Below are 21,237 nucleotides of genomic sequence, written 5' to 3'. Positions count from 1 at the left end.
AAACCCTATGAAGGCATTGGGAAGAACAACACAAATTATTTCTGGAGTAACTTTGAAACTACTGCTGAAAATTCCCAATGAGTTAAATGCTGCAAATGTTCTTGTGTTGAAATGCTGCAGGAGGCATGAGTCTTTAACGTTGAAGGTCACCATTTCTGTAGAAGATGCTTGTTCCTTATGTGTGCTCCAAAACCGATGTCAAGAGTTGTAATGTAACAGAAAATCTGCAGCTAACTGGAAGGCTCTGAGTAAAAGATGAAAATTACATCCTACTCAATCACCTCAGAATCTTGAAGAAAACTGTACTTCCTAGTGTAATGAGATCTTTGTCCTCATTCCAAGGCTGCGTTGCATCCTACTGAAGCCCATATGCCTCAGGAAACTTGTGCCATTACTGGTAGATGCTTTCAAAGACTGTTTTGTTGAAGGATAAAAGATACTGCGTGAAAGAGTTCCCCATAGCCATAAGCACCTGAAAATATTCTAGAGAAAGTGTGCAGTGGAAATTATGCAGTTATGAAATACGAAATTTCAAGAATATTGACTGCTAAAGTACTTGATTCTAAGCATGCCTTCTATTTTTTGTGATATGAGATTAGGTCTTAGTTGATGCTTCTTTTGATCTCAGCCTGCTGTTGGTGTGTTTCTTTTTTTTTTTTTTTTTTTTTTTTTTTTTTTTTTGGTCCATTCTAGTTCTCTACAATTGCATAAGAATTTTTAAAAGTTATATTTCTAAGGGTCCCCAAAACTGTACAGTCTTTGTCTAGACAATTTCTGCAAGTGACTCTGAAGAGGTATTAAGCCATCTTTGGACCGATGCTTGTTAACAGGCAGACTTAGAAGAATGTGAAGGAACGTGAAGGAACAGCCTGGACCTTTTTACCATACCTAGCTTAAGTAAAACTTGTTCATTTTGAGATCTCCTCCAAATAAATGTTCCATACTTTGATTGAAGTGAAGCTGATTTGCATTAAACAGTTTTCATGCCATGTCTTAAAAATAACAGTAACAAGCACTTGCTCATGTTGGAATTCTGTTTTCTAATGTTTTTTTTTTTTTTTTTTTTTTTTTTTTTTTTTTTTGGGGGGGTGCAGACAAATGAAGGTCCACAGATTCAAGAATATAGTGATGATAATGGTGTATTGTGGTGAGGTCAAAATTTGAATGGTAGGAATCCAGTTGCTCTGTCATAGTTAAAAATAAAGCATTTTAAAATAGATTTTCTTGCTAATGTGCATGTCAGACATCTTCTTGAATGTTTTGGCTTGCTTTTACATTTGTACAAGCTTTAAGTTGCATGTCTCCTTGAGTTAGTATCTTATCTTTTGTATGAGATACAGATACCTTTCTTTGCAGATATCTTTGTGCTCTGAGAAGAGAGCTATTCTTTATTGGATGAATCCCACTTCATGCTAAAGGGCTTTACATAGTATAAATTACGTTCAGCTGTCCTTTTCCTCTCCATAACTGTGTTAGTAAATCAGAACTAACCTTGAGTGAGAAAATCCAGACTTATAATTGGTTGGCAACCAAAGTATACTCGTCAGAGCAACAGTACCGTAAGAAGCTATAATAAATTAACTGGGCATAATATCATATATATACAGCCACAAAAGAAATAGTCTCTATAATAATAATGCAAAGTAAATGCTTATTTTGACAAAGATGCAAGTTGTCTTTGATCAGTTACCATATAAAATCAGCAGAACTTGTGATCAGAGCCTAGGTGAAGAACCCTTCAGAAGCCAGCCAGAGTTGAGTGGGATTATGCAATATTTCAAAATGGATTTTAGAATTTACTGTTGTCAGGTCTGTGATGCCATTCAAGCATCTCCTTTGAGAGAGCATGAGCAGTCACTTCTGAAGCTTGGGCACTGACCTCCAGGAAACACAGTGCAAACAGGCTGAATTAAGTCTCACTTCTCTTTGAGACTAAATGCTTGACATTGAAACAGTAAGAAGTGGGATGAACTAAAAGGAGAGACCCAGGTAATCAAGGTACTAAAGTGACCTTATTTCACATACTGAATGGGGATGCAGCCTGTTCAGTAGTTATGAGACCGTTGGAGTATTTAAGGAATGAGAAGAGCAGATAAGAGCTCAGACCTTTAAAAGATGATTCTTCATCTTCACCCTGATCAATAAAGGACTTTACGACACCATCCTTATGCTGATGATGGCCATTCTATCAGGGTGACCTGGAGGTTGTAGTGGCCTCATCGGTTAGAAATTGCCCTGTTGCTTGGAATAGAATCCTATTATTGGGGCTTACCACTTTATGCTAGACCAGTCTCACTGATTTTCAGATTCCAACCCAATGAATCCAACTGGCATAATATCAAAGGAGAAAAGAGGAGCTAAAGACTTGATAGCTGTCATTTTCCAGTAAACCAAGGATACAAAAATCTTCTGTAACCTCCCCTATTTTTAACATTGGCCTAAGCTTGATGTTTACTACCTTTCTGCAAGTGGTACAATGCTTTTCCTCTCCTTATAAGAGAGATGTCTACTTGTGATAGAAAGATCATATGGGTGATCTTATTTAGGGAGCTTATTTTCCTTTAATGACAAAGACCTAAGTGAGCCCTTGGTTATGGGATGTTTATTGCTGATAGAAATACTTCCTCAGGTATGTTAATTGAGCAGAAATGGATGCACCCAGTTCCTGATTAAAGGAGGCCACGCTGTTTGTAGCAGCAAGATCAGTGGATATGATTGGAATCAACACTGTTTCTGTTATTACCTGCTAAAGAATTACTCATCTTTGTAGACAGAACCCTTCCATGATGTGGAAAGAAAGATACTCTGCAGTGATGTAAAAAGGGATATAAGTAGATACAACAGCTATATTTATCATGTTTTTAGAATTGTACATGCACAGATAGAAGATGACTTCATAAGGAAAAAAAAATGCTCCTACTGAGTTATTTGATTTCTAATTTGGATTTGAATAACTCTCTTTTTCTCTTTGAAAGAGATCATGAGCCATCCTTCTTGGTTACAGCAAACATCTCCACATCAGCTGACTGTATGCACAATTGAAATAAGCGTAGCTTGAAGCAGGTTACCTGAGCCGTGCTTAAAGGGGAATCATTCAACCTGAAACATCAAAAGGGGGCTAACTTCGTCTACAGCTAAGAGGAACATGACTTGCAGTCTAATGGCAGATTATTGTAGCTGAACAGGCACTAGGGCATAATCTTAGAGAAGCAAAGAACAGAGACCTGAGCTCTGATTACACAGGTCTCACAACACTCTAGATGAAAGAGATCAATGTCTGCCTTTCTTGACAAGAGGAGTAAGGCTCTTGCATTAGTGACAAGATTGGTCACTGTGAGTATGTAAATGAGATGGCTCTGTCAGAATAAGCAGGGACTTTTATACACGGTGCTTGCATTATTTTTTTTTTTAACTGAGCTCGCACTGGCCAGGTGGGGAGGAGGTTGCAGCAGGATTGTCAAAAACAAAGGAATCAAAATTAATCATTTAGATATCTAAAAAGTCTTCATATGAAAGTTATTGGATTTATGTTTTTGCAAATAAAAATGGTTGTAGGAAATACCAAAAATAAAATCCTGTACTGGCAAATTGTGGCAGACTTAGTAAGAAAGAATTCTGTAAGGTTGAAACTGAAGATAATAATATGTAGAAACATTTAGCCTGAAGTAGATGAGCATGAAAGATACATTTTTTCTTTTTACTTAATGAAGTAAGTTTCTTGCAGTCTTCCTCGTTTTAGCATTACAATCATCTGTGAGCACACAGTCTTTCTTCTAAGTTTCCAGGATCTCACAAAGCAGAAGAAACTTTAAACATGAACTTTTTCCCCAAGAAATTTCTGCACTTGTAATACTTCTGTAAAATAGCTGATAATGAAATTTGAGGTAGCCTTGCAAAATGTTTTAGTAGCTTTGAGTTCATAAATACTGACAAGTTAAGGTGTGAATTAGATGTTGGGTGTGCAATTACATGGTGTGTACATCTCAAAGTGATTTGTGTGTGGTAGATCCATACACAAATCATGGGAGTTTTTAAAGATGCATTTGAAAGTCTTGTGCAAGCTAAATTAGGGGCTTAAAATGAAAAGCAAGATCGTTCATAACATTTTTATCCTGTTTTCATTAAAAATAAATTACAGTTCTGATTGTTGTTAGAGGTTTGGTTGCTCTCACAGGGTATTATTCATATGCATCTTGCTTTCAGATTTATTTACACCTACTCACTGGCTACCGTAATGGTGTCTCTACTCAAATTCTCTAATGCTGGCAAGACAAACTAAATATTTGCTATAAAATATGTTGATAGGAAAATGATATTGTTAATCCATCAAGAAAATGAGATTTCTACAAAAGGACAGAAGAAGTAGGGAGGAAAAGCCACTTTGATTTATATTGTTCTTGCTGAGGTGGGGAATTCAGCATCCATTCAATAGCAGTAGGATGTCAGTGTTCAGCTCTTGCCTTGATTGAAAGTATTTGTTACCTTACAATCAGTTTATGGAAAAACATGTCAACTGTTCTATATAGCAGCTTAGAATCTACTTTTGATGTTTGTATATTTAGTGAAAGACAAAACTGAGAATAAAACTTAAAGGTGTGGTGACCCATGCAATCATAAAACAGTGGTCTTTATTTTAGCAGGCTTTTCTCCTAATTCTGTTTAAATTTTTTAGTGTTTGTCAGAAGTGGAGCTTGGATGAGTTTGCCTGCATCAACAAAGCTTTAAACTCTATTTAGTATAGCTTTCTCAAAACCCTGAAGGTAATGTTAGGCCTTCTTTCTAAACCTTTGTTGATTAAACATTCCTTAAGTCAGTGTTTTACTGAAGTGGAAGGTGCTTTTCTGTAAATTCTGTTTTTCAGGACATCATTTACACAATTCACATCTGAGATTATTTTTAAGAATACTGTATTTCTAAAGCCAAATAAAATAAAAAGGATGAAACTTCAGGTTTTTTTCCTGAAATATTTTTTAACTTGTGTGCTTAGTTCCTGTCCTTAAATATTAGCATATTTATTTTACAAATTAAGAAGGACTATAGTATTCATCATTTCAGTTCAATTCAATTCAATCATTTCATCACCACATCTGAACTTGGTAGCAAGAAGCTTGTTTCTGCTTGTGTGCACCTTTGCTTGCACTGTGAAAGCTTGACTTGGCTGACTTGTGGCGATCTTCCTGGGTAAAGAAAAAAAATGTATACCTTGCCCCCTTGTACCACCTTCCCTGCAATAAAACAGATATCTGTCTCTCTCTCCACTCACACCTGCCGTTGCAACTCAAAGCTTACTCTCTGTACAGCAGTTTCTCTGTAATATAAGTTTTTTCTTCTATTTTCTTAAAAGTTTGTGTCTAATAAAATTAGAAACAAGTACAGGCATGTGCATTTATGGAGAGTGTTTGTGGTTAGTGTACATAAAAGCTGCAACCTGGAGGGAGGGCAGACAGTTGAAAGATGAGATGTGGACATCTGTGTTTCTAGGGTAGCATGCTCTTATTCCAGTAGAGTTTACCCATGCAACGTTTGCAGCATTATTTTATGTAGGGCTATAAGCACCATGCTGTTTTGTTTTGTAATATCTATTGACTTTATTTATTAACTAAATAAATGGACTAAAAGTAAGTCAAACTAACTAAAAGGTATCATAGCAAGGCTAGCACAGCATTTAAATTCTAAGCTAACAGCTGGCATTCTGGGAGTTAAAATCAGTAGCTGAACTGTATCTTAAGAATGAAGATTATCATTTATTTTTAATGTGCCTTGGCTTTCCACTCAGGTTCATTTACATGTTTTAATGGAGGTGAGTGTGTCTACAAAGAACTCTGCAACTGCAGTCGATTTAATGCAAGTGGACCAAGATGTCAGACAGGTGTGTAGAAAGAAAAGAGCGGGCCTCTGGGATTGCATGCAGGTTCCAACAGTTGCAAGAATGACTACCCTTTTCCTAAATGTTACTTCTTCCTCCACTACTTTTCCTACCTTCTCTTCTCTGTGATGATACATCATGGTATAGCTACATCGCAACTACAGATTAAATCTAAAAACCAGCAGTACTTGTCAAGTGACTCTCCTTTTGTTAGTTTATAACACAGGTGCTGAAAGAGATCATATATGCAGAACGTGGGGTCAATATCATTTTGAAACTTTTGATGGACTGTATTACTATTTTTCTGGGAAATCTACATATGCACTTGTGAGACATACTGAATTAGATGAACAGAGTTTTTCTATACAGGTAAGGGAGTACACTTCTACATCCCCTTTTACTGTTATTGAACATGCAAATAATGCAATAATTTTAGGAGATTAAGAATAATTTGAGATGATAGTCTGGCAGTCTGGAATGTAACCTGTATCCAATTCTAAAGTAATATATGCTACTAATTAATTTTTCACAAAATATAAATAGCTGGTAGAAAACTGTCGTGTACTTTCTAAACCTGCTGCTGCTGTGAAAAGACCGCTCCAAAAGGATGGAAAATTTTACTCACGTTTTTGGGAAGAGTAGAGTTATTTGTCCACATGCTGAGGGTGGGATTGCGAGTATTAGTTGTGTAGCAGGTGGCTTATGAATAATTTAATTAAATATTAACTTTGACACTAATAATTTTATTTGACAGGTGAATAATGATCCTGAATGTCATTCTTCTCCTTATTCTTGCAAGCGGTCCATTAGTTTATTCTTTTCTGGAGATGAACAAATAAAGATGAGCAGTGAAGTGACCTATAAAGGATTTGGGTAATCATACTTGCGTTTCTGAGGCTGTAATGATAGAATTAATATATACAGTTTTGATAACAGAGATGTAAACAAGGTGACTTATTTGTTGGTAGCTTAAAAACTTTCCAGACTACAGCTGTAATAAGCACTCCTCATCTACAGAGTAGATGGAAGTCAATATCTAAGTAAGCAGCATGCATTATCAAGAAATACAACTATTGACATTCACCTTTTGATTTTTTTTGGCTCTTACTTGCAACTTCATCGCTTTTAGTTCAGTTACTCAGTATTTACATTAGTGGTTTTAAGATGTATGAAGAAATCATTAAATTGCCAAGTAACATTTTTAACAGTGTTATTGCTTCATTATAAGTTGTCTGTTTGTCTGTTTGCTTTTTGATTCTGTCCTGTTTCACAGACTACGGTTACCTTACATTATTGGAAATTTACACATCCAGAAACTAGCTGGGTATTTTCTAGTCAGGCATCAATATGCCTTTACTCTGGCTTGGGATGGTACATCTGCAGTGTATATCAAAATGGCACCAGAGTACCTGGGCAAAACGCATGGACTGTGTGGAAACAATAATGCTGTCCTGCATGATGATCTTGAAACTAGTTATGGTGAGTATTTAAACTAATCTCTGTTGTGTAATACCATGTGTTTTGTTTGTTTGTTTTTCCTCAGGTGTACTATATGTTATTTTACTTGGGTTTTACTTGCAATGCTAATTGAATTTAATACTTGGAATTTTTGAAGTGAAAAATATGATATGGAAATACTTCTGTTAGATGATAATGTTGATGAAGAGGGCTGGTATCAATATGGATGGGGCTCTTGAGGGGGTCATCTTTAAAGCATGCTAATAGCTGGGTACTCTGTTACTTACAGTGGTATTTGTACTTCAAATTGCTGGGACCTAAAAGATAAAATTCTACTTTTAAATGTTCATTGCCCTCTAAGCAATTTTATGTAGTAGCCTATGGAAGCCTATGATGTTACTAGTGGAAAAAAAATGAATAATTTTAATTAGTAAATCAGTGAAGACTGCCAAATCCCTTTTTGATCTGGCATTTCATTTATGTTAATGCTTTCAGAAGTGACCAGTGATTCTTGGAGTCCCAGTGCCTTGGATGCCAACCTCAGATACTTACAAGAGTCTTGGCTTTCAAAAAATTCTGAGTGATGACCTCTATAAAATTAAAAAGAACCAGAGGATGAAATCAGGCCCATTAAAATGTGTCTCAAATGAGGCAATAAAAACTTCTGGAAATGATTGCTTTGGAATGCTTAACTCTTTGTTCTTGCTCTTTAAAATTAGAGTGTTTCTATAGAGTACTATTTTAAAGCTTAAAGTACATATAAAGTAATATATGGTAGGTTTCCTTTAAGCGTGCCGCTCAATTTTATAAAGCATCAGCCCTGCACTAGGATCAGCCTTAGCTCTACTGAATAGCTTACTCACTGTAACAAATGCTGAAATTAATACCAAGATCAATAGCTTGTTATGCTCATTGCCATCAGACTTTTCCCAACCCTCTCACCCTTCTGAGGGTATCTCAGTTGCATAAACCTGTAACCAGAGCACAAGTAGATGCACTGCATACTGCCTTTATCCAACTGTCTTGGGGAGCAGTAGTAACACAGAAAAGGCATGATAGCATTCATGGGTAATCTGAATACTAATCAATGTCACCACATCTCTATGATGGATAATACTTTTTTTTAACTTGTTTAAAGCTAGCATAGTCATTTCTACTCATATAAAAAGGTCACACCTTTTGTTTGGTTAATATAGTTCATTATATTGTACCCTTGCAGTGACCTAGGGATACCTCATTATTCTTGGGTCTTTATAGGCTATCTATCAAAAGTTCCATATAAAGGAGCAGCATAGAACTGTGCATATACAGGCTATTATTTTCTTTCCTTTCTTTCGTTCAAGGACTACAACACACATAGTCCAACTTCCTAAAGCCTTTTTTTTTTTTTTTTTGCCAGATCATGTGACTTGAGTTTGCTTCTTTCTGCTGTTCTAAAACCTTCTCCTATATTTACTTCAAAAGGATTTTCTGTCTTAAAAGACCAGATCTTCTTCAGAATTGCACCTGATTCGTTTAGTTTTAGATCGGGTTTGGCTTTCTCTGCTTAAGAGATGTGTTATGATTATTGATATATTTTCCTGGTAAAGCCTATAGAAATATTGTTTTGCCAAATCACTGTGTTGACTGTATGTGTGTCTTGTTTAGGAAAACTGACAGATGATGTAACAGAGTTTGTAGAGAGTTGGCAGGAAAATCCTCCACAAGGAACACCCAATTGGGATAACTCTTTTCTCAGTGAACCACCCTGCCTGACACAAAGCCATGAATCTTTACAGGTTTGGATCTGCACAAAAGGATTATTACAGCATTCTTGTTAGATTAGATTCTTATTAGAACCAGAATTTGACTTAGTACTTTGAAGAAGGAGACTGGAAATATTCTCATTTCTCCTTTGGAGAGTTGAATTGAGGTGGCTGCTGTAACAGTATTTATGTCTTTCCTCCCCAAGTAGTTTTCTGTATGAGTTCATAATTTAATTTTTTGATGTTTTGGAGATTTTTTTTTGATGTTTTTGGAGATGCTTTCTGGATAGCAGCCAAAAGAAGTGTTTGAATCTGGGGTTAAATGAGTGAAAAGTTATCAAGTTAGGAATTCATTATAGAGCTGGTTCCCACTGCTTCCTCTTAGGAAGGATAGGAAGAAGTAGGCATCCAAAACCAGAATGAGAGCATGTTTTATTTACTAGTGTTCAAAAAAATATTTTTGTTACATTAGTCTGCCATATCAAAGTAGTTTTACTTGTAAGTAATATTTTGAAGTTACAACCCTGAAATGAAATGCTTTGAAGCTAAAGCTGATGCAAGATCTCTGTTGCCTTTTACTACATGATTTAACTAAAATAAAGACTATTTCAGGTCATCTAGGCTTAGCTGCAACACTGTCTGCCCTTTTTTAGGAAGGGATGTTTTAGTAGCATTGGCACAACCTTGAATAAAGGATTCGGTGTTAAGATTACTCTGTCATGGATAGTAATATGTTGCTAGCCACTGCTTCTAGTTGATGAATTCCTAGCCATATCCTGAGAGGTGTCTGTTCTGTTTTTGCATGATATATTGTTCTGCTTTTTGAAAGCAAATCAACAATCTCTTTAATTACAGAGGGCATACACTCTGTGTAATATTCTGTTACATCCTCCATTTGAACAATGTCATGAATATGTGAGTCCTCTTCCTTTTATGGCAAGCTGCACCAGTGATCTTTGCATGTAAGTGAATGTTTTTGAGTAATTCCAAAGCTGTTAGAATAAACATTCTCCTTAACATGTATAATTCATTCTCATGATAAAGGAAAGTGAGGTGATTCTTTTTCTGCATGCTAACTGATATCTAAAATTCCTGTAATAATGTAGAATGCTTTGATTTTCACTTGTTTTAGTTTTACTGGCAGAGACTTCTGTGGAGTTGCTTGTTTTCCTTGGTGTAAGGATGGCCAAAACCAGGCTCAGCTGTTTTCATAATAACGTTGTCAGTTTACATTCCTTTGAATATGACACCAGTTTTCATGCTGAATGTGTGACATCATTAGTGTTTCTAATCTTAATGGAAAGTAGTAGTGAATAGATGAATTGGGCATCCATAAGCAGTATACAGTAACATAACAAAAATAAGAAATGGATTATCTGCATGCACAGAAACTATTTGAATATATGCTATCATTTCACAATCTGGAGTAATGCTTGTCAAAGTAGTTTTGACTGTCTAACAGGCAGGTCTGAAAAAAAATAATTCTATTTCCTGTACCATGATGTGGAAATCTTATGCTTTCTTCTTGCAAGTCTTCTGTTGGATGCTACTCCTCTTGTAAAAATCAAGATCTCTATGAAAATCTCTTTACATTGATGCATCACTGGTTTTCATGTTTTTATTCAGGAAATTAGCATCAGATTTCACATATAGATCAGCTGTCTTCAACTGTCGCAGAATGTCATATCCATTTCAAGCTTTTAAGCTATTCAAGCAACACAGTACATTAAAATATTATTAACATAAATACAAACAATGTGATGTATGTAGTGCAGAAGCATTCGTGAGGTTATGACTGCATTTTTGAATGTAGGGAGAAAATAATATGTAATTTTTTATTTGTGTAAGGTCAGCAGTTGATAATGCAACTTGGTGTCGAGCATTAACTGAATATGCCAGAGCATGTGCCCAAGCAGGAAAGCCACTGCAGGGATGGCGAAAGCACTTTCAGCAGTGTGGTATGCAGACACTTTCGTATTTGGAAATACTGCTTAGTGGTTGTATTTTGAAAAGACTGCTCTTCATAATTTTACTTTGTCCCTCCTCCTATTAAGAACTAATACAATTATTAGTAAAAGCATAACTGTGGACTCCAATGCTACGTAAGGGTTAGGATTTTTTTTTAAGTGTGATCTGTGCTGAGTATATCGAACACATTTGAATAAGCTTGGAGATTTGAAGAACCTTCTTACTGAAACATCAGAAATACTTTAAGAATGATTATGATTAACCATCACATTTTTTCAAGGAGCTACTCTCTCAAATATTAGCCAAGACTTCATAGATTTCTGACATATAAAATGTATTGTGAGTGTTCAAATATCTATTTGAATTACAGTTGAAAAAGTCTTAATTTTATAAGTCAGAGAAGGTAATTTTGAAGGAGAGAACCTATTTTGTCCACCAGTCTGGAGACAGAAACAAAATTGATTTGTCATTTGTGACAGGAATATTTTCTGTATGTTTCCAAAAATGTTGGTTAATGGAAATTCTATGATTTCTTATGCTGGTCTCAGAATTTAAATGGTTTTGCTGTGAGAAAGTTTCCCCACATCTCCCATTATGTAGTTTAAGATTATTACTTCTTGATGCACTTACACTGGACAGACTATGAATATACTTCTATTCTGTGCGTGTTATGAAACCCATTGTTTCATCATTAGAGACAAAGGATACTCAATTGAGTTACCAAAGAGTAAATATCTAAAATCAACATATGCAATCTATTTATGACCATAGGCAGCAGCCCAAGAGCTCTATCTTTTTCTCTGTCTTTTTCTGTTTTGTAGTGATTACCTGTCTTGAACCCTTGACTTATAATGAATGCATCAGCTGTTGCCCTGTTTCATGTCATCAACAATCACAATGTGTTGGCAGTGAGCTTCCCTGCATTGATGGATGCTATTGTCCGGATGGTAACAGTTTTGCTTCTCAAATATGTATTATTTGATTCCATTTAACTTTCTGATCACTTTCACTCAGGTTTACATATCTACATGGCCTGGCTAGATGAAGGCATTAACAGGAACTCTTTATAAATACAGTGCAAGCAGGGTGTGGATGAATGACCGTGTTTTCCTCAGTAACAAGAGCCTTTTCCTCAATCTAACAAGTAGGAATAGGTTTCAGCAGAGATCTGTATTCTAGCTGTAGAGCTCTGCAGTGTAGTGAAAAACTTGTTATGCTCTGTTGTTAGTTTTACAGAAGAGGGAGCCAGCCTCTTGATTCCCACAGTTGCTGCTTGCTTTGCTTTTCTTTTTTTTTTTTTTTTTTTTTTTTTTTTTTTTTTCTCCTTTGTTTTCCCTGAAGAATGTCTGCAAGGTCAGGTGCTTATGAACTTTTTTGTCTTTTTCCTTTTGTTACTGGCTTCCCTTCGGTAAGTAATCCTATCCGTTCATTCTAGAGAAAATGAGATATCATGGATCTTCAAGTCCTGTCTCTTATATGTACCCTCACAACTTAAAAGTATGATCGTCATTGTCATACATCCCATCGTGTATGGGATAGTAATCTCTTTTAGCTGGAATCATCGAAATATAATAATAGAAAAAAAGCACTACTACAGTATAATAAAGACAAACAATGCCTTAAAACATATGAAGAATTGTAAAGGTGTCAAAAAAGAAACAAAGGGTACCCAAATAAAACAGCAGGTTTTATTCAACAGTGTTAAACACTAATAATTCATGCTATTATTCACTCAAGCAATTTAGGAACTTGGTCCATGTAATATTTATGTAATAAAATCGACATGTATTTTTTCTACTAAAATTACTTCCAAATACCCTACACTTTTATTATTGTATGTGACCATTTGTTGTGTTCTTTCGTATGCTTGTTAGTTCTCTGTCAGCCATTTGTAAATATTTTTATTTTTTTCTTGATATTTTATTTCTTGTAGGCTTAATTTATGAAAATGAATTGTGTGTCAAGCCTATGGACTGTCCTTGTGACTACCATGGAAGTTTTTTTGCCATAGGCTCTGTGGTTTATGAGGAATGTAATAACTGGTTAGTAATTTTTCTTTTAATGCTGTGGACTTCATCCTTTCATATTCACAAGAGAGGTCATTTAAGGCACTTAAAACTGAATGAAGTTGACAAGCTATTACAGTTTCTACATACAAAAGCTATTGTTCTATAGACATCTTGTTACTAAGACAAATTTAAGGAAGCTATATAGCTGTTAATGGGGAAAAAGATAAAATCATGGATATTACAGAGAATACTGAAATGTTTAGTACTCTTCATTTTGAACTCTTCCCCAGAGTAAAAGGAATATGGAATTCTAAACCTTAACAGGAGAATTTATTTGCCTTCTGTTTTTGTCCTCTTTTGTTGTTTCACTTGGACGCAAGAGCCTAATATCTTTGACATGAAGTTGCTGTTCTGGGAATTTTTAAGTTAATTTTATACTTCAGAAAGAAAGGTTTGTAGGAAGAGATAATGTCTCTTATTGAATCAATGTAATTGGAGAAAACAGAGAAAACAGATGCATTTGCAGACCTGCCACCCCTTCTTCAACAGTTTTGTGTCTCTTTTTTTTTTTTTTTTTTTTTAAGTAATGATTCAAATGGCATGCCTTTATTCTTCTGAGTATTAAGAATCCTTAAGATTTTACAATTGTTATCAAGGAGCTAGAAAGAGAAGTGTCAGATGTGTGGGTGAGAGTTCACTCGATATATCTTCATGACAAGCTCTTGCCACAGCTGCTAGATGTTCTAGTGAATGTGATAGCTCTGCTGTGCCATTTTGTCAGACTCTAGACATCTAGTGCTTGCTTCGTGGAATAGGAGTCCAGGAAAAACAGCTCAGGAACAGCCATATATGTTTCAAATTAAAATCTAAATAAGAAACCTTTTTGTTTTTATTTCAGCACTTGCATTGGAGGAAAATGGATTTGTACAAATCTTACATGTCCAGGTATGTAGAAAAAGTCTCAGATACTTTTTAAATATCTATGAATCTTTATTGGGGTAAGATATTACAGTTAATATTAACATTTTAAAACTATATTTTCACTATATAATTTACATTTTTGTTTGCATCTCTATATAAACACATTTACCCACAAAGTAGAGTAAAAGTGAATTAAAAGTAAAAGAATTTAAAGTAAAAGAAGAATTAAAGTGAACTGAATAGCAAGCATATCTGCCTTTTGATTTAGCTCAGTAATTTGTCTCCCCCTGGGTTGCTGTAATGTCTCTGATAGATGACACTATCTGATTGTTCCTGGCATTCATCTGAAGTGTCCTCTGCAGTCTTCACTTGACAACTTACCAATTGCTTTGATATCTTGGCTTGGTGTCACATAAGAACTTGACAAAAGCAAAGATGGGGTACAGTTCCTAACCACTTTCCTAGTACATAGTTATAATGCAAGCACATTTTAAAAAAATTATAGTATGTATCAGAGTGTATGAACTCTACAGCAATATTTTCTTGAGAATGCATAATATCTTTTCTACATATTTAAATCCATTATTTGCTCTATTTTCCAGCTGAATGTTCAGTTTCAGGAGACATTCATTTCATGACCTTTGATGGGCGCAAATACACTTTCCAAGCTACCTGCCAATATATTCTAGCAAAAAGCCGTACATCTGGAGAGTTTACCATATCCTTGCAAAATACTCCTTGTGGACAGGTAAGGCTTAGAACCTCTTGTTATGTTTGTATCCTGAAGACATGTCTGATAAGCAGAGAGTGAAGATACTTGAGTTGTCTAGCCTGGAGAAAAGAAGGCTCAGAGGCAACCACATTGTATATCATAGCCTGGAGGAAACACAAATAGAAGAGCTGTGAAACAAAGAATAAACATTGGCAGCTTAAGTTCTGTCAGCTTAAAATTCTCCAAACTTTGCAATGTCCTTGAAGCTTATGAATGTTTGTTTTATATTGAGGTTGTGTCCTCTGCTTACACAGTTGAAAATCAGCAAAACAGGATCCTTAAATAAAAACAAAGCAACAACACTTTAAGCAATTTCTTTTTCAAATGAAAGATGAAGCAACTGACTTCTTGCAGATGCCCTGCCCACAGCCCTACCTTTAGCCTGACGTTTAAGTCTGTCAATGGACAGCAGAGGTCTGAAGCAAATATCTGCTATAAAAATGTGCAAGAATTGTTGTAGACCTCACTCATTTTTCTGTTAGAAACTACTTACCACCTATCCAAAATAGACAAATTTTTCTTTTGGTTTAGTTGTGGTGATCCTTCTGTTGAGGAAAGTGACAATCAAATTAGTTGGCTTTATGCAGTACTCCTGACACAAAGTATCTCGCAATAACTCTTGCATGGTCTTTGTCCTGACTGAGGGACTTTGTCAAAGTGTTGAGGTGGCTTGCAGGAGGAAAAAAAAAATAAGCTTCTTTTGCCTTTTGCTACATATTGGGCTTCGTATTTCCCCTATCCTTTAACAAAGTTATCCTGGTCAGTCTGTAGGAAGAGTTTTACAGAGCTTTGAGTGAAGCATTCTGAATGTTACAGCCAGGTGGGTGATCAGAGGCTTATGTGGTTTGTTCCAGGGTTAAATACTGCTAACTCAGTTATCAAATGTGAAAGTGTTGAGAGGGTAGTAAGAGCAGTTTTGTGTGTACTGTAATGCAGGAGTGTGGGGCTTCAGTGCAGCAGTTTGAGTGTCTAACTATCAGATAGCTGGTACCACTTGGCAGAGGAGCTGCTTCACAGTTCCCTAGGCACCATCCCATGTGTTTTTCCCATTTATAAAAATGAATGAATTGAAATGGGAAGCTAAAAGACTTGTAATGCAGAACCTGGTATTTCTTGATGGTTTGAGATCTGTATGCTTTTAAAATTCTTTTAAGTTATCGGTCCCATCTCATTCAAGAAGATTAAAAGCCCAGAAAGAAAATAGCTGAGGAGATTTTTAGCTCTTTGAATCACAAAGAACCCAGTCATCTAGTGCCTTAGAGCTGATGACATAAACAGTCATCAGGCAACAAGTGATTTGAAAACGATGTGAAATTTTGTTTAAGCACTTTTTGGAAGGAGAATTGGTCAAGTGATCAGCACAGCTTAACTTTATCTGAGTTTCAGGTGACAACCTCACTGGCTTTGTAGTCTGCATGATGAGAAAGTGTTTTGAAGGTGTTTTTTTTTTTTCTTGTTGTTGTGCCTTTTTTTTTTTTTTTTTTTTTTTAAAGTGTCTAGTGAGAGAAATGTCCGTTCCTGTGGAAACACCTGCTGAAAGTTGGCAGGGGCACTGCTGTGAAAGGAGAAGTTCATTGGAACACAGAATAATTGTCAGGTGGAATTCCTCCTTCAGTTTCAGTGTGAAGGAATAATAAAGCTTTTGTCGATAGCGTGCAGCAAGGTATATCCTATGGAGAGTTGTTCTCTTGGCTCAGGTTTGTGGGTAGGAGCTGGTATGTTTTATTTTTGGCTTCTTAAAAGGTAGGCAAAATTATGAATTTACAGTCACTGCAGCTGAATGATACGCACAGAAATTAAATGAGCTGCAACAAGATAAGCTGCCAGAGCATGGCTTCACAGTGCAGATGTTGTCTTTGCCATTAGTCTAGGAGAGCTGGCTGAGCTGATGAAATAGCTTTGTATTCTTAGAATTCAATATTTTTAAGTTTCATTCTATAATTACAACTGTTGGTGAAAGACCATTATTGCATTAGTATTTAGAGCCATGGAATTTTTGAATGATTTTTATTCTTTGTTATCCATTGTGTGTAATTGTGTGCCCCTGGTACTTGAAGGACTGACAGATGAACTCTGTTCTCATTCAGCATTTTTGAGCCACCTAGTATTGTTCAGAGATGCTGGCAGCTGTAGTGATTGTTTTCAAGTGGGACAAGATTTGCCCCATGTCATGCAAGTCTCAGTGCAAGTCAGTGGGAGTGTAAATCTTTGAAATGAAAACCTTTATCATCTCAGTTTGTGCTGTCAATGGTGCTAATCACAATATAGTTTTGTTGCTATCTTGACTGTCCAAAGGCAAGGAGTTCTTAAGGAAGACTTGCTCGGTTCCTTTTTTAGTACTGAAGATGCTTGGTATCTTACTATTTCATCAACAGTTGCATCTTCATGGCAGGCAGTGAGACTGAGAAGCACAGCCTCCTGCAGCTCTGCTGGATGTTTCTGGAATGCAGTTCAGGACTGGAAACTAACCAATGAACAATTTCCAGCAGAAAGACATAGGTCACTCTTTGAGTGATTTCACATGTGTCTGTATGTGTTTTGATAAATAAGACATTATCAGATGTTAAGGATAGATTATAAAGATTAGAGTAAATGAGCTAATAGCATGCCAAAAGTGATGGGGCCTTGTTTTGTCGCTATTCTTGAATACCTTTTGAATGGGTACAAGACCTTGTGATGCCAGCTGGAACAGACAAAACAGCAGCTGAGTGCTGTCCCCTGTGCTTTGCGGGATCAGGCAGATTTTGTCTACCCCCAAACCACTAAGTCAATGTAAATAAGCTGATGCCTTTGAATCCAGAACAAAGAGGTAAGAATATAACAGGACTAGCAGAAATTTAGTTTGTGCCTGGAGCAAAGAGAAAGTAAGGGTGGACAATGATTCTGATGTCTTTCAGGATGTAGCAAGGTAAATTACAGCATGCTGAGGTGACATCAAGACATCTCTCAGTCTACTTCTCTGTCTGACAGAGAAGTCTGACAGACTTCTCTGTGACAGAACATTTTTCTCATAAAATTGACGAGTGATTAAATTCATTCTAATGATAATAATAATAAAAAAAACTTCCAATGGACTTCTGTGATTAATAAACATTCTTTTCCCAGGGGTACTAAAAGCCCAAGTACAGATAATTATTCTGAAAGGTGGAAGTCCTGACCTAGAAACTCTGATAGGAATGGACTGGTGCCTATCATCTCTCTGGCTAGTTGCCATGTTATTTAGTACAGGTGTACTTGTTGTGATACATCGGAAACATCCAGTACTCAATAGGTCTCAGACTTGTGCTGCTTCCCACCTGTGTGGTGTCTACTTGAAGATCACTCCTGTAACATGAAACGTGCAGGAATACTAAGTAGCTTGAGATTTCATTTAGGTACCAGCCAGTTTCAGGACTTGCTTTAGGATTGTTCGTAGGCTGTCTCATAGGCAATTCTGTCTGTTTGTGTGGATGTTTCTCTCTGCTAAAGTTTAGAAATTGTTGGCTGTATTAGGCTTTCATGTCTTGCTTTTGTCCTGGCAATTATCCACCTCCAAAAATAATTTCAGTAGTTTTAGGTCAAAGTACACTTATTCTTGAAGTTAAAATAAATAGCTGAAGGTTTGTTTATAAATAAATAATCTGTTTGTATGCCATCATAGGTACTAAAATTCCTTAGAAATTTGAAAATAATGCACTAAAATTGTGAATGGAAAGAAATCTATTTTCACACAGAACAAGTATCGTAGTTGACTTCAGTTTTGATGAAAACGCTTAACTTGAATTTGATTCTTGATCTTTAAGCTCTTGTGAAACTTTCTTATGTAGGACATTTAGCTTCCTTCTGTTTTGAGACCTTAGGACATAAGTCCCAATACTTTGCTTTTAGTATTTCAGTTGACTAGCTAGTTTTGGTAATGCTGACATTTGAGTGTGAATGAAGAAGATGAGCGTAGGTAAGGTATATGAGGTTGATCTAGGATTCTTTTTTTGAATATGATTCATGCTGACTGAAGTACAATATTCCTTCTCATGGTTTTCCTAAATGATGTTTTTGACTGACTTAGAGAATTAATATGGTGGTAGGAATAAGCAATGGTAATAAAAATAAGCAAGTCAGGCCAGTTGGATACTGTGATATGATGCTGCCTTTCTTTAGTTCAGTATTCATCCAGGGAACTAATGAACATACTCCACAATTCTTCCCTAGAAATAATTAACTTAAATGCTCTTTTTAAATAATGATTTATAAGATGCTTCTGTCTTCCATTACTGTTTGCCTTTAAAAAACAACAACAAAAAAGTACACCTTAAAGAATCTGTGCATATCAGAACATATTTTAAATTAAGGAGAAGTAGAAATTCACACTTCTGTGCACTGTCATGTGGATAATGCAGCCTTGTTTGTGAGTAGGAACTCACCCTCAGTGGGTCTTGTTTCAGTGGGTCTCATGAATTGCAGGTGTATTTGTACTAAGCTTTGGAAGAGTTTAAATTTCTCTCTCCTAATCCCACTTGAGCAATGTTAGCATAACATAGTAGAGTTGTACTTAAATATACTTTTGAAATAATTAAACAAACAAACAAAAATTCTGTATCTTAGCTGCAAAGCTCTATGTTTTACCAGTGCACTCTGCTAAGAAACAACATAAAGCGTATAATTTCTAATTTCTCCCTAATAACTTTACATGCACTCTTATTAACATGCATCCTACTTAATCAAATCAAATATGTTTTTAATTACCTTATTTTGTAGAACCAGGATGGATCATGTATCCAATCAATCAGCATTATTCTTAAACAGGACCCCAAGAGGCAAGTTACTCTGACTCATTCAGGAGATGTTTTGGTCTATGACCAGTACAAAATTAACCTGCCTTATGCAGATGGTAAGGAATAATATATGAGCATATAATGCCTATCAAGCACTGAAGTGGTATTTTAATGCCATATGTATATGTTGTGATGTCATCAGTGTTGCTAATATACTAAAGCTAAGTGATATATTGTTAATATTAACATTGTTCATCTTTGACCAAATGTTTCACAGATTACCTGCTGATGTACTTGGTGCTTTGATATTAATTGTTGTGCATAGCTATACTGAGCTAGTGTCTCTTATGTTAAGATTGAATATTTTGTGTTTCTAACAGGGCCAAATGCCATCCTTCTCATTTATAAGATTGGTTAGTTCTTTTCTGAGGGGAAATTTTCTCTGATTCCTGACTGATTTCTCTTCCCTTTTTTGTAAAAAAAACTCAAGTAAATGTAAGTGGAAGGAGCCCTCTCTTACCCTTTGCATGTAATCTGCAGATGTTCAGACAAGAACTTTTTAAATTTTTTTTTGTCTTCACTGAGTTTTTAAATTTCTCCCTCTGGAAGATTATATCAAGTATTCTACATATGAGTATGGGACTGTTCTGTGAAGATCAATGTTAGCTTTACTGAGTGTGATATACGCAAATCACTAGTTTATTTTATGTCCTTTGAGACTTGGCTTTTTGAGAATTCCCAAAAAGGGATTTAATCCAGGAAGAAAATTGCTGCTAGGAGTAGGTTGTTTAAAAAGTGAATGAGAATATTATCTTCAATGTCTGCATACTCTTTGGAGCATCTTGGCTTTGTCAAAGAGTTTTATTATCATTAGTTTCTTGTTTTCTATTTTAAAGTCTGAATCCCATATAACCTTTTGGGATAAATGAACAATTTGGGGAGAATGGGGCCGGAGTAGGACAAAATGTGCCGTATATAAGAATGACATTTAAAAAAAAAGTGATGTGACAAGAAAGAAAATGGAAACTACAGACAGGTTTCCTTTGCCCTTCAACAATCTCTGTTCTTATTCACTAGATTTATTTGAAATACGGAAACTCTCCTCTATATTTCTTCAAGTAAAGACAAACATTGGATTACAGATACTGTATGACAGAGAAGGACTAAGGCTTTATCTTCAAGCTGATGGACGGTGGAAGGATGATACTGTTGGCCTTTGCGGAACCTTCAATGGAAATACGGAGGATGACTTTTTGTATGAATAATTCCAAGATTTTTATTTGCCAATACATGAATATTTGCGGTTAGAGTTGTAGATCAAATCTATACTGAAGCTGCATAGGGGGATAACAAAAATACCTTATTTTGAAGTTTGGTGTTAGTGGGTTAGATAGTAGGTTATGGTTCGTTAAAAGAAAGTGTGTAAACATGTTTTGTTTAGAGTATTTGAATATAAAAATACAGCGAAATATATACCGTTACTGAGGACTAGTTTATCTGATTGTTTTTGTCCAAAAGATGGACTGGCTTATATTAGGAAATTTATCCCCCCTCCCTGAAAGCCTCTGTCTCTGTCCAGCTCCAATTCTCTGCTACAAGCTCTAATCTGCTCTATCCAACAGAGCCTCCATTGTTTGTGCCTGCAGGCCAGCAACAGGAATTGGCTGTTGCCTGAGCCTCACTTGTAATGCAGTGAAAGGTGGTCAGAGCTGCCTGAGCATTGCAATCAATCTTAGAGTTTATGCCC

General features: G+C 35.8%; 1 protein-coding gene across 1 annotated transcript in view; it reads left to right on the top strand.

Annotated features, from left to right (window-relative positions):
- OTOG (otogelin) overlaps positions 1–21,237 on the top strand; it is a 106,747-nt gene that overhangs the window by 7,056 nt on the left and 78,454 nt on the right. The window contains exons 3-15 of the mRNA XM_032188562.1: positions 5,777–5,869; positions 6,081–6,235; positions 6,621–6,739; positions 7,140–7,345; positions 8,972–9,102; positions 9,925–10,031; positions 10,918–11,027; positions 11,859–11,984; positions 12,971–13,079; positions 13,945–13,991; positions 14,570–14,715; positions 19,474–19,606; positions 20,568–20,745. Coding sequence (XP_032044453.1) covers positions 5,777–5,869; positions 6,081–6,235; positions 6,621–6,739; positions 7,140–7,345; positions 8,972–9,102; positions 9,925–10,031; positions 10,918–11,027; positions 11,859–11,984; positions 12,971–13,079; positions 13,945–13,991; positions 14,570–14,715; positions 19,474–19,606; positions 20,568–20,745 — 1,660 coding nt within the window. The remainder of the gene's footprint in view (positions 1–5,776; positions 5,870–6,080; positions 6,236–6,620; positions 6,740–7,139; positions 7,346–8,971; positions 9,103–9,924; positions 10,032–10,917; positions 11,028–11,858; positions 11,985–12,970; positions 13,080–13,944; positions 13,992–14,569; positions 14,716–19,473; positions 19,607–20,567; positions 20,746–21,237) is intronic.

Source organism: Aythya fuligula, chromosome 5 (genome assembly GCF_009819795.1).
Source record: "Aythya fuligula isolate bAytFul2 chromosome 5, bAytFul2.pri, whole genome shotgun sequence".
Lineage (NCBI taxonomy): Eukaryota > Metazoa > Chordata > Aves > Anseriformes > Anatidae > Aythya > Aythya fuligula.
The sequence above is the reverse complement of the archived record's forward strand: the minus strand, read 5'-3'. Positions and strand labels throughout refer to the sequence as shown.